The sequence below is a fragment of the Pseudophryne corroboree genome, chromosome 1, assembly GCF_028390025.1.
Source record: "Pseudophryne corroboree isolate aPseCor3 chromosome 1, aPseCor3.hap2, whole genome shotgun sequence".
Classification (NCBI taxonomy): Eukaryota; Metazoa; Chordata; class Amphibia; order Anura; family Myobatrachidae; genus Pseudophryne; species Pseudophryne corroboree.
Genome location: NC_086444.1, coordinates 723,899,549 through 723,912,096, shown reverse-complemented (window position 1 = coordinate 723,912,096; position 12,548 = coordinate 723,899,549). Strand labels below are relative to the sequence as shown.

At 38.9% G+C, this 12,548-nt stretch overlaps 1 protein-coding gene across 1 annotated transcript in view; it reads right to left on the bottom strand.

The window, feature by feature from the left end:
* The window catches only part of ONECUT3 (one cut homeobox 3), a 31,712-nt gene extending 20,222 nt beyond the window's left edge, over positions 1-11,490 (bottom strand). The window contains exon 1 of the mRNA XM_063955397.1: positions 10,461-11,490. Within this exon, the coding sequence (XP_063811467.1) occupies positions 10,461-11,490 (1,030 nt within the window). The remainder of the gene's footprint in view (positions 1-10,460) is intronic.
* Positions 11,491-12,548: the final 1,058 nt, after the last annotated feature.

Genomic DNA, 12,548 nt, shown 5'->3' with positions numbered 1-12,548 from the left:
AATAGACTGGAAATGAGTGGAAATTATTGTTATTGAGGTTAATAATACCATAGGATCAAAATTACCCCCAAATTCTATGATTTAAGCTGTTTTTGAGGGGTTTTTGAAAAAAAAACACCTGAATCCAAAACACACCCGAATCCGACAAAAAATTTTCAGGGAGGTTTTGCCAAAACGCGTCCGAATCCAAAACACGGTCGCGGAACCGAATCCAAAACCAAAACACAAAACCCGAAAAATTTCCGGTGCACATCTCTACTTTTAAGCACATTAAAAAACAACACTTTCAACAAAACAGACTATGCCATCATGAGGACAGTTCCTAGTGATTCAATTATTCTTATGAAACAACTAAGATTAATAAGTTACCTGGTCCCGACGGAATTCACCCAAGGGTTCTCATGGAGCTTCACTCTGAACTAGCAAGACCGCTATTTTTGATCTTCAATGACTCACTTACATCATGTATGGTTCCCAAAGTGACTTTTATATGGGACTTTTATCTATATAACTGTTTGTAATTTTTAAATGTGTCTATGAACCAATTGTGGTAATTTGTATTTATTAAATGTATATATTTAAATTTGGTAACGCTCTCTTTATATTCAAATATGGTTCCCAGAGACTGGCTTATAGCAGAAATAGTGCTGATATTCAAAAAGGGAAGTAAAGCTGAACCGTGTAATTATAGACCAGTTAGTCTTACATCTATAGTGAGGAAAGTACTGGAAGGTATTCTAAGGGATAGTATACACAAGTTTCTTGGAACCAATAAGGTTATTAATAGGAACCAACATGGATTTGTGAAGGATAGATTATGTCAAACAAACTTACTAGGCTTTTATGAAACAGTTAGTGCAAACCTTGATCAGGGTAAGGAGGTGGATGTAATCTTTTTAGACTTTGCTAAAGCTCTTGACACAATACCGCACATGAGACTTAGCTATACGTTACAAGAACTATGGCTAGGGAGCACAATATGCACTAGGGTCAGAAATTGGTTAGATAATAGGGAGCAGCGCATTGTGGTAAATGGAACTTTTTCAAATTGGACTGAAGTACTGAGTGGTGTGCCACAAGAGTCTGTACTTTGACCACTATTGTTCAACATTTTCATTAATGATTTAGCAGTAGATCTAGAGAGCATGGTGTCAATTTTTGCAGAAGATACCAAATTGTGTAAGATTATAAATACTGAGGGGGGGGGGGGGGGGCTGAGTCTCTTCAGAACAACTTAGTTAAACTGGAAGCATGGGCAGCAAAATAGAGAATAGGCTTCAATAAAGACAAGTGTAAGGTAATGCACTTTGATAGCAAGAACAAAAATATCACCTACATACTACATGGGATAAAAATAGGGGATTCTGTACTGGAAAAAGACTTAGGAGTCCACATAGATAGCAAACTGAGTAGCCGTACCCAAAGTAGGATTGCAGCAAAGAAGACTAACAAGGTATTAGCATGCATAAAGCGGGGAATTGATGCAAGTGATGAGAGTGTTATACTCCCATTATATAAATCATTAGTGAGGCCACATCTTGAATACTGTGCACAATTTTGTGCACCATACTACAAAAAGGATATCCTGGAACTAGATAAGGTTCAGAGGCGGGCGACCAAACTAATTAAGAGGATGGAGATCCTGGAATACGAGGAAATGCTTGCAAGACTAGGCATGTTTACATTGGAAAAGAGGAGACTAAGAGGGGACATGATCAACATCTACAAATATATAAGGGGACAATACGCAGAGCTTGTTGGGGATCTGTTTTTGGTAAGATCAACACAGAGGACACATGGACACCCATTTAGGTTGGAGGAGAGGAGATTTCGCACACAGAGGCGAAAAGGTTTTTTCACAGTAAGGACAACACATGTTTGGAATTCCCTGCCTGAGAGAGTAACAATGGCGAACTCAGTCAGCACTTTTAAGAATGGGCTAGGTAAATTCCTAATGGATGAGGATATACAGGGTTATGGTGCGTAGTCAGGCACTATAGTTATTAAAAATAGAGGAATAAATGCATTAACATCAGATAAAATTAGTGCTAAAAAAATACAGCGTAGGAGACTACAAATAGATTAAACTCGATGGACAAATTATCTTTTTTTCAACCTCAGAAACTATGTTACTATGTTACTAATTGATTGGAATTAATGAATTTAGGCCTCTGATTTGATATTAAATACTGAATACTAAATGAATGGGAAATAACAGTTCTAAGTTATTTGCTTATGTAAGATTTATTTTTAAATGATTTTACTTGAGTATATTTTTTTTTATATTTTGCAATCAGGAATATGTTTTTCTTTGATAAGATGTTGCGATAGATACTTGTTATGCCACTTATACATGTGTATAACTATACAGGGTTCCGTAACTTCCGGAATTGTTAGAGTCCAAGTTAGTGCTCATATTTCATTAAAAAAAATAAAAAATAACTATTTTGTAAAGAGTATTACAGTTCCACAATAAGTTGCTAAATAATAACACCTGAAAGCCAGTAGTAATAAAATGTGCATGGTAAAAAAAAATAAAAAAAATGCTCTGTTCTGTCCTGCAACCCAGCTCATTAGTTGTCTTTTCCTCATACAGAAATCTACTTGTGATTTTCTATAGACCTATAGACATGGCCCATTCTCTTTGATACACTTTAAGTGCCTCCATGGCCACACTGCAGCCCAGCACACCTTAGCATGTGCTAGGCTGAGGAGAAGGGTTGCAGTTGCTGCTGTGAGGTAAGGGGGGAATGGAGCTGGGCCCTCAATAAGCCCCTCCATCAGACCTGGGTAATTAGTACCCCCTCCCCCCCCCCCCCCCCCCCCACACACACACACACACACACACACACACACACACACACACACCTCTGCACCATTGCACACTTTACCGGTGAGCAGAGTTTTCTAGATCTCACCCAAATTTCATGACCTGACCTAGCATGCAAATAGAGCATGTACAGTATATGTCAGATATCTATGGCATCACAAAGTGCTTCCATGTAATATCACCTTGATAGCTCAAAGAACAACTGTGACCATCAAACCTCATAAGTCTTAATCAGCTTGCTTGGCTGTAAATAGTAATATAATTGTATGCTATCCTAGTTGGCCAGTGTCTTGGCTCCCATTATTTTGGAGCCAAAAAATGTGGACATCCATAGTTAAAATATTTTTCCCACAGAATGCTAACCTGAGAGAGAACTGTCATCTGATTATATGCTAACCTGTATGTCTGATGCAAAGAAACTGGTTTAATATAGCTAAACAGGTATTTCCCCTGGTATTAACCATGCTGAAATATCTATGTGATCCTGTGTACTATGCATAGACTGTAAGTAGAAAGGTACAGTTAGTATAATGTACATGGCAGCCCTAATCATTAAACAATCTTTTCCAAAGTATTCATGTTTTTACTATTGGTGTCACTATAATGCCCTAATATAGACAAATGGTTTACAGGAGAAGAAAAAGCTGGGTCACATTACTGATCCAGCTTCTCAGTTTTAGACGACTTTGCTTTTCTGTGCGCCCAGTAGAGAACCAAGGGGCAGATGTATTAACCTAGAGAAGGCATAAGGAAGTGATAAACCAGTGATATGTGCATGGTGATAAAGGTACCAGCCAATCAGATCCTAACTGTTAATTTACATATTGGAGCTGATTGGCTGGTTCCTTTATCACCTTGCACATATCACTGCTTTATCACTTCCTTATGCCTTCTCCAGGTTAATACATCTGCCCCCAAGTGCTCTGTCTGTATCTTGGTACATGCACATACACTGAACATGAATGTTAAAGGGAATGGTCTTGCATGACTAATCATGTGAAGCTCACAACCAATACTGTTGCCCTCTTTGGCCAATTATGGTGATTATTACTGTGAAAGGGCCAAGCATTTCCAATCCTCTTAAGAGCAATCTCATTCTGAGCTACAGTACTAGGGCCATCTATAAAATGTAAGCACATATGTGTTCTGGCAAATTTTCTGTGGCCCTGTGTACATATATGTCATGTCTTCACAGTTGCTTATCAGTTACCCTTAAAACTCAGATTCACAAATAGATGCAGAGATGCCATCTTGGTGCACATCCAGGCATAACACTACAAACACACATGTAGTGGTGGCATAATAAAGCATTACTGGGATCTGTACTGCAGTACAACTATATAGTCAACAATCACAATCAGTCTCATAATGTATTGTAGACCAAGGTTTAAATATGTTGCAGGTAAATCCTTATTCACTGATGTTTAATTAATTGATTACATGCATGAAGCTTTGTTTCCCTCTTTGGTGCAGTTTCATATACACTGTACATAATAAAATGTACTAGAAACATAATGACGATATAACTGTCACAGACGGTGCATATATTGCAATAAACACATAGGACTTAATCATTCTCATTCTTCTATTGTTTTTGGAAATGCTGATTAAATCTTTATGCATTTCAAACACTGTATGACATTTTTGATAATGTCAATATCACAGTTAAATAAGCAATTGCTGTTGAATTTGATATGGTACAAGGGCCAGAATGTCTTCAAAATTCTTCGATACTGTCTAAAAATTAAAATGATTAACAATAAAAGATAGGAGAATATCAGACTAAAAGGCCTGACTCTGAATTAATTTACAAATTCTCCTACAAACACATTATATAAGAGATCTCAGCTTTTAAGTGTACAATATGTGTCCATAGTCTAGAGGTCACCATGTCTTAGTTATCACTATTCCATTCATGTTATTCTTAGTTTATCTTAGAGCAAATAGATTTATCATGCACATGTAAGAAGCATGCTACCTGCCATGTAAATATATAAAATACGTACAGTACTGTATTCTGCACAGTGTGACTTGCAGAGCTGATGTATTTCTCAGTATGCTAATAAATAACCTTTGACAGTATTTATGCATAATACCAATAGTGACAACCAGGGGATCTGCGTGATAAAAGAAAACCAATCCAAATGTATGAACAGTGGCATTTTTACGACACAAATAACTGACACCTCAGTATAAAAATATGATACAAAATATGATACAATAATATCAGGATTCCATGTAATAAATCCATGCTTAAGTTAAGTTACACTGTGTTTATGCGATCTCGGCCCATCCCCCACAGCGAAAATGGCAGACTCACCTGTTAAAAACTAAAAGCTTTCAGATGCAGATCTGCTTTGACAGATTAAGGCGAATGGGGAATAATTCCAATCAATAGTGTATACATATAGGTTTACTTAGAATGGGCTGGATTTATTGTGACAGTCACTCACGTTGAAGAGGTTAAGCAATCCCAAACACACACCACAGGTTCTTACCCGAAGGTTGTATTACACCATGTGACGTCAGCAAGTTTCCTGTCCTGTCCTAGTCATTTTGGGATAAACACAAAAGCATTATATGTAGGAGTGAATGAGGTTATATTTGTATATGTAATGAGAACAGTATCTGTAACCATAAATAAAATAGACAATTATAGTAATAGGAGATATGGAGCATCTATATTTGACAACCTTAACTAATTCCCCGGTCTCTTTTCTCTTTTATCTGCTGTGACTGTGTCAGAGTTCTTTTAACGAGATGTAATTAAGATCACCCTTGTAGTACACTTATTGTTACTATACAGATATGTGTGTGTGTGTGTGTGTGTGTGTGTGTGTGTGTGTGTGTGTGTGTGTGTGTGTGTGTGTGTGTACATACACATGATACAGTGAGGCATATGTACACACACAGATATAGACATAAATATGTGCTATTCATATATACTGTAAGCATGTCTGTTTGTGAATATGTAAATAGAACCTATGAAAAGCTTGTGTGTATCCTAGGATATAGTTTCGCTTTAGACTTGCAATCTAAACAATATTTGAAGAAGCCAAAGATTAAATCGATTCTCTTGACTGTGATGAATTAAGGATAGTAATTCGAATTTATTGATCCACTTCTTGTTGCATGCCTCTCCCACCTCAAACCAATTCCTCTTTCCATATAATTACCAGTTTAAATGTGATCAGCGAATTGTATATGCAAGAGAGTATGCAGATTTTCCCCCATACCTTCCCAATAGTGCAGTTTTAATAATATTCCACTATAAAATAAACACTTATAAGAACTATATATGTTTGTGTGTAGCAATATAGGTCTGTAAGGCAACCTTTTGACCTGTCGACCTATTGACCATGTCGACCTAATGCATGTCAACCTTCAGTGGTCGACCTGACTGTCAACCTAAGCTGTGTCGCCCTAACGACCGTATCCCATCTGTAATATGTCGGCATAAACACATATTAAAACATTTTTACAGTACCCGCCTCTGTATTATATTGCTTTCTCTAGCATGGCGTTGTTAATGGATTTAGTGAACGTAATTAATGCCACATTTGTTCAAATTCTCGCAAAAGTCTCACATTTTACGCTGTAAAAGAAACTATTTCAATTGCATATAATCATAAATAACATATTCAGTTTCATGTATGTAGGTTCTGTAAAACTGATACTTAGAAGTGCTATTTTCTAAACTTTCATCCATTTCGGGTGAGTCCTGTTATTTTGTAGAGGGGAAGGAGTAATATTAGCGACAGTGTTACAAAATATTGCAACAGATGTCTGTCTATAACCAGATTACACAGCTCACGCTGCAGATTTATATTTCCAAACGGCAGAGTCCACAACTGTGAGCAGCGTAGGCAATCTCGTACAACCATAGTTAATTATTAATATGCGGTTTATACATTTGTTTCTATGAAGCATTGATTAATATATTAGCAAGGCATATTAAACGTACATAGGGAAATGTTGGTCAATTCTGTGGCAGCAACCCCAGAGCTGATTACACACATTCAATATCCCAGCAAATGATGTGTGTATGTGTACTACACTGTACATATGTCATTACATATTGTGCGTGCGTATAAAATATATAAGTACCTCTAGGTATGTTTAGTATAGATATGGCTTCGTGTAGTTGTGTAGATTTAAATATAGAGTACAGATATCACTTCTGTGGTCTCCAGGTGATTATTATTTATATTTGTAAACAAGATATAAAACTAAAACTGCTCAATTAGATTGAACAAGAGAGGTACTTAAACAGCCAATTGTGGCAGTGTTTAAATCTTTATTTACCAGAACCTTGTAAAGCCAGAACAATTTGCATTCTATTAACTGCTTTTCAATAGGGCATTGACTGGAACTAAAGGATGCCACTATCCTGCCCTAATTACAGCCATCTGAATTACACTAAATGCATATGAATACAGAATACACACGTTGCCTCAATTTAAAAGATGAAGAGCAATCGGATCATAATCTGGAGCTACGAAGAAAAAGATAGGACACAAGATGGACTAACCGACAAGAAAATCTGTGCAAAGTGTCACGTCAGAGGAAAAATGAGAAAAGCAGAAAACTGCCAAATCGCTTAATACTACATTGTGCTGCTTCTGAGGTAAGGGATTTGTGCTGCCTAATATCAAATAACGACCATATATAATAACCATATATTGTAAGTAGCATTGCTTTGACATTCTGGGCCTCCATATGGGACACATAACATTTTGTCTGGGGTGTATAAAATGAAAATATAATATGTATCTTGTTTTATTTATGCAGTTATGCAAAAAATGTAAAAAAAAAAAAAAAAAAAAACAGCAAAAAAACAACAAGTAAACACATGGGATAGAATCTTCTTTATTTGTAAACAATACTAGTAGCTTGGGGAAAGCAGTTATGTCACGCAACTGCAAATGCGCGTACTTGCTATTTACACTGTAACATATAAGTATATACTGTATACACTGAGAACCAACCTTCTTGAAAATCGAAAATATTTGTTTAGTTTTGTAAAATAGATGCAGATTTTTATAAATTTATATTTTTTATGCGGCTATTCTCTGTGGCCTGCGTTTAAGTTTCACCTGTGGCATTCATCGCAATAGCGACATTACATACAAATAGCTGAGAACACACACTGTTATACATGTATGTAAATTCATCTTCCCAAAATTATGTGTAATACAATAGAAAGTCAGAGGGAGGGGTATAAAAGAGACAGTGAGATTAGATAGATAGATAGATAGATAGATAGATAGATAGATAGATAGATAGATAGATAGATAGATAGATAGATAGATAGATAGATAGATAGATATCCATGTAGTGATATCTATCTATCTGACAGATAGCTAGATATATATAAATATATATATAGTTAAACCAAGACGTGAATAAATATGAGAGAGAGAGAGAGAGAGAGAGAGAGAGAGAGAGAGAGAGAGAGAGAGAGAGAGAGATGGAATGATCAGGACTGTGACTAGTGCTGTGATGAGATAGAGTCGGTGGGACAGGAGGACGAATCCCTAGTGGCCTTGTCTGTGTGCTATAGATAATTGATTGGATCTGCCATTTGTGAGATGAAGAGGCCTAGCACGGATCGATAGGCCTGCGAGCAGCTGAAAGAGAATCTATGAAGGAGATTTTGTTTTCCTGATACCCCCACTTTTATTTCTTCCTATGTAACACCCCACCAGGACATTTTTTTTCTAAAATGCTAAAATTTTCTAACATTACCTCTGTATATTCTCTTCTATCAACACCATCCATGCCGGTATATACAGGGATTTGCCGACCATGTCATTGACTGCTCTCAGTTTCCCCAAGCAGGCCGCTATTTCTCAGTGAAAGCTTTTCTTTTTCGGGTATCACACGTGCTTTATACCCGTATGCCCAGGGCACCGTATGTCACTCACTGCCCACCTCGATTTTACTTGTCCAACCTACATATTTTAGTATTAATCTATTTAGTGTGTCACCCCATTTATATACTGAATAATTCAAAATAGGGCTATTCTCCCGCCACAAAGGAGTCCATAGACTCTCACACTTATCAGCTGGTACATTCTTACATCTCTGATCTAATCCACTTTCTATAAAAACTCGAGACCCCATAGCCTGCTCCCCCACATTAGACTAACGTTTGGAAACGTTCTATTTCCCAGCTCATACACCGGTCCTTGCACTGTACCGTCACCTTATTGCTGCCCTTTATGCTGCATTGTAATAAGCAGTTGCAGATCTTAAGATGTCTGTTTTCTTTGCAAACTAACCGCATGTGTTCTCTTCCCTGCTGTGGTGTCCCTCCAGGAGTCCTGTCCTGCCCTGTAGTTTCCGTTACAGAATAAGCATGTTGCGCGTGTTAGGCTTAGTGGATAGCAGTGTGACCCTGGATGCTGCATCCAGGCTGACAGAACAAAGCGAGTGGACAGCTCGGGAAATGATGTGAACAGAATGATAATAAAACGATAATTGATCATTTAACCCTTGCCGAGCTACAGCACTGGATCACACGCAGACTGCAATATTGTGCAGCTATGCAACTTCCAGGTCCTTACCGACAAAAACAAGTTTGATAAGTGTTTATTTTATGAGTATGAGCAAGGTGTTATCTAATGTTTACAGAGTTACCAGGAAATTAATTACCATTACCATATTGTCCAGAATCAGTCCCAGGGTTTTGTTTTTTACCAGCTCTCCAGTATTGTGTTGGCTCCTGCACAAAGTTCTTGATATGTGTTATTATCAGTTAAGGTCTAAAATGTAATTTATGTTTTCTTTAAATAGTAGATGATTTGATAAAGATACCAACTTTAAGGCTGTTTAGCAGAACTTTATTCACTGCCTATGTCGAAGGAAGGCGATTTTTTTTTAGTTGGACATTGGAAGCAAATCCAGATTCGCTAATGTGGAGAAATATGTACTGCTTTACTAGTCTGTAAAATTCCTGCATAGTTGTAGTAAAATATCTCTTTGGGGCGTAATAGCATTTAACTTGTGCATTGTGACTGTAAATGGTATAATAAAATGGAATTTTGAATGTCCAGTGGTAAGACCATACTGAGTAAGTGTAATGTCCTATGTCTGTACATACTGTAGAAGAATTCTGTTATGACCAGGTAATGTTGGTCAGGTTATTGTGTTATGATCGTGTGCAATGAGATGGATACTATGTTGGGTATTGAGTGTAGTAGTATGCTGTGTACAGAAATGTTTTATAATCAAATGAACAGGTCACATTGGGCAGGTGTAGCATCCCATTTTGTATAAAACTCTGAATTGAATTGTGTGAGAATCATGTCATTGGTCATGCTGGGTATATGGTATTTGCAAAGACCTCTTTGTATACACGGTGTGAAAATATTATTTTATAGTATGATCGCGAATCCCGATTTACAGAAAAGATTCGCTTGAAATGATTTTAAGCGATATCAAGAATGTGTAGCGCTGTAGTTTCACTGCATATATGTGGTCCCTATTTAAAACCTGATCTACACATTTGCAGCCAAACAGTATCGTTTGCAGTAATGCGAACCCTATCCCCGAATAGTGTACACACACTGTTTCTGCAGGAAGTTGTGCTGTTATGTGCAAAGTAGTAACTACAGTATGCTCTTACCTGCCAGCCTCAGAGCAGACATTCTCTGGAACTCAGGTTCTTGTAGCCACTTCCACATCCTCCGGAAGGTCTCTCGTCCAGACTTAAGCTTACTCCAAGGTTTGGGATTCCTGAGGAGGTCAGACAGGGTTCCCTGAGACCTGCACAAGATCCTTTGAGCAAAGATGGCTTGGGGTATGCTGTATCTTTTCAGCTCTGCAGTGATCCTTTGAGCAACCTCTTTCGTGTTAATCTCCTCCACTTGACCATTGCCACCAGCCTGAGAGCCAGACGTGGATGCTTGTCTATCCCTTTCACTAAGGATTGAGCCATTGGATGAAGTGTGGTGGTGCCCATGTTGATGCATTCCATTCAGAGGGGGCATCATGCCAGCTCCCGGAGCACCCAGGCTCCTTGTCAGGTGGTCATCACTCCTAGATAACATGGCAGCATGGGAGTCGAATCCGTTTGGTGGTAACATTTTGTCGTTGCTTAAATGTCCACCCGGGCCATATGGGCCCAGTGACTGCTGTGAGTTGTGCAAAGTGCCCAGGCCATTGGACAGGGGTGATAGCGACTGGCCCATGGTCGCCATGTCTTTGGGATAGTGGCTGTAGATATTGCCCATTGATGTTAAACCCCTTTCGTCCCTCATCAAGGTAAAGCTACCACTCACGTTCCCAGTCAATCTCTGATGGTGGTGATGATGGTGGTGGTGGTGGTGCGGGTGGTGGAACTTGTCAGATACCGTGGAGATGGGTGGCAGGTGCTGAAGGGGGGTAAGGGTAGTGTAGGTGCTGCTCAGGCTCATGCCCGAAGGGGACTCACATGACATATTCATAGCAGGGTGCAGCGGGCCAGCCAAGGTGTGTTCTGCTCTATATTCCCCTCCGTCCAGGATGGAAGCCATGCTAGTCACCATAGCAGGTCGCCCGTGAGAAACCAGATTCCTGTGGGAAACCTGTCTGCTGTGTGTGGAGCTCATTAACTCTCCAGCCTGGGAATGGGACATACTGTGAATGTTCCCTAAATTCTCCATTGTAAGTTCCATCTTCCTCGCAGGTTTTCTCGTATTTACCCCCTCCTCCTCCTCCTCTCCTTTCTTCTCCTTTTGCTTTCCAGGCTAATTCAGATTCAAAGCTTTGCCATCGATTACCTTCCCCTTTGCAGTCAATCCTGCATGACTTGATGAGCTCTCCTGCTCCTCTCTCTCTCTCTCTCTCTCTCTCTCTCTCTCTCTCTCTCTTTCCCTCTCCCCTCCTTCCTGTGGACACAATGACTGTGTGATTGCTGGCTGGAGGTCCTCTCTCACTCTCCAATTGATGGTGCTGGTCCTGGCTTTGTGGTGTGTCTAGTGCTGAAAAGCTGCAGATAATATTGGAGCTCAGGCTCAGACCTCCTGCCAGCCTCAGTCTCACAGCAGCACAGCCTGACGTCAGCATCCCTCTGCACATCGATAAGTACCTTTCTCTTTTCAACTCCTGGTCATCACACAGTGTAGGGACCTAGGACAGGGCACCAACGTACCAGACAAGTGCTGTGGTTGTGCAATGACTGGGGACTAACTTTCATTCCTAGAATTAGGAACAGAGAATGATAATAGCATCTCCACTTGGCTGATTGCCTTGACCCAGTCACACCATTACCATTATCACAAATTAATTCTCTACCGAGATACTTGGAAAGACACGTGGAGTATTTTATAAAATGTTAGACGCATAAACATATGCAACGTAACTGATTTCAGTATATAGCTATATATCTACACACACACACACACACACACACACACACACACACACACACACACACACACTCTGTTAGGATATACATATATATTACACATACATGAGGATTTACATATATATTACACATGCATATTAACAGCGTCATGTTATTAAAATATATTATTATTATTATTATTATTATTATTATTATTTATTTATTTATTTTTAAACGTAGGGGCTGTAGGACTCCAGACCACCATATTAATGGACTGCGGTGAAAACTATCCCATAGCTGCAACTTTTCAACGGACTGCTGTCATGCCAGACATTTGTCCCTCTGTAGAACTGTTGTGCATCTGGGTGTCAGGTTTCAGACGATATG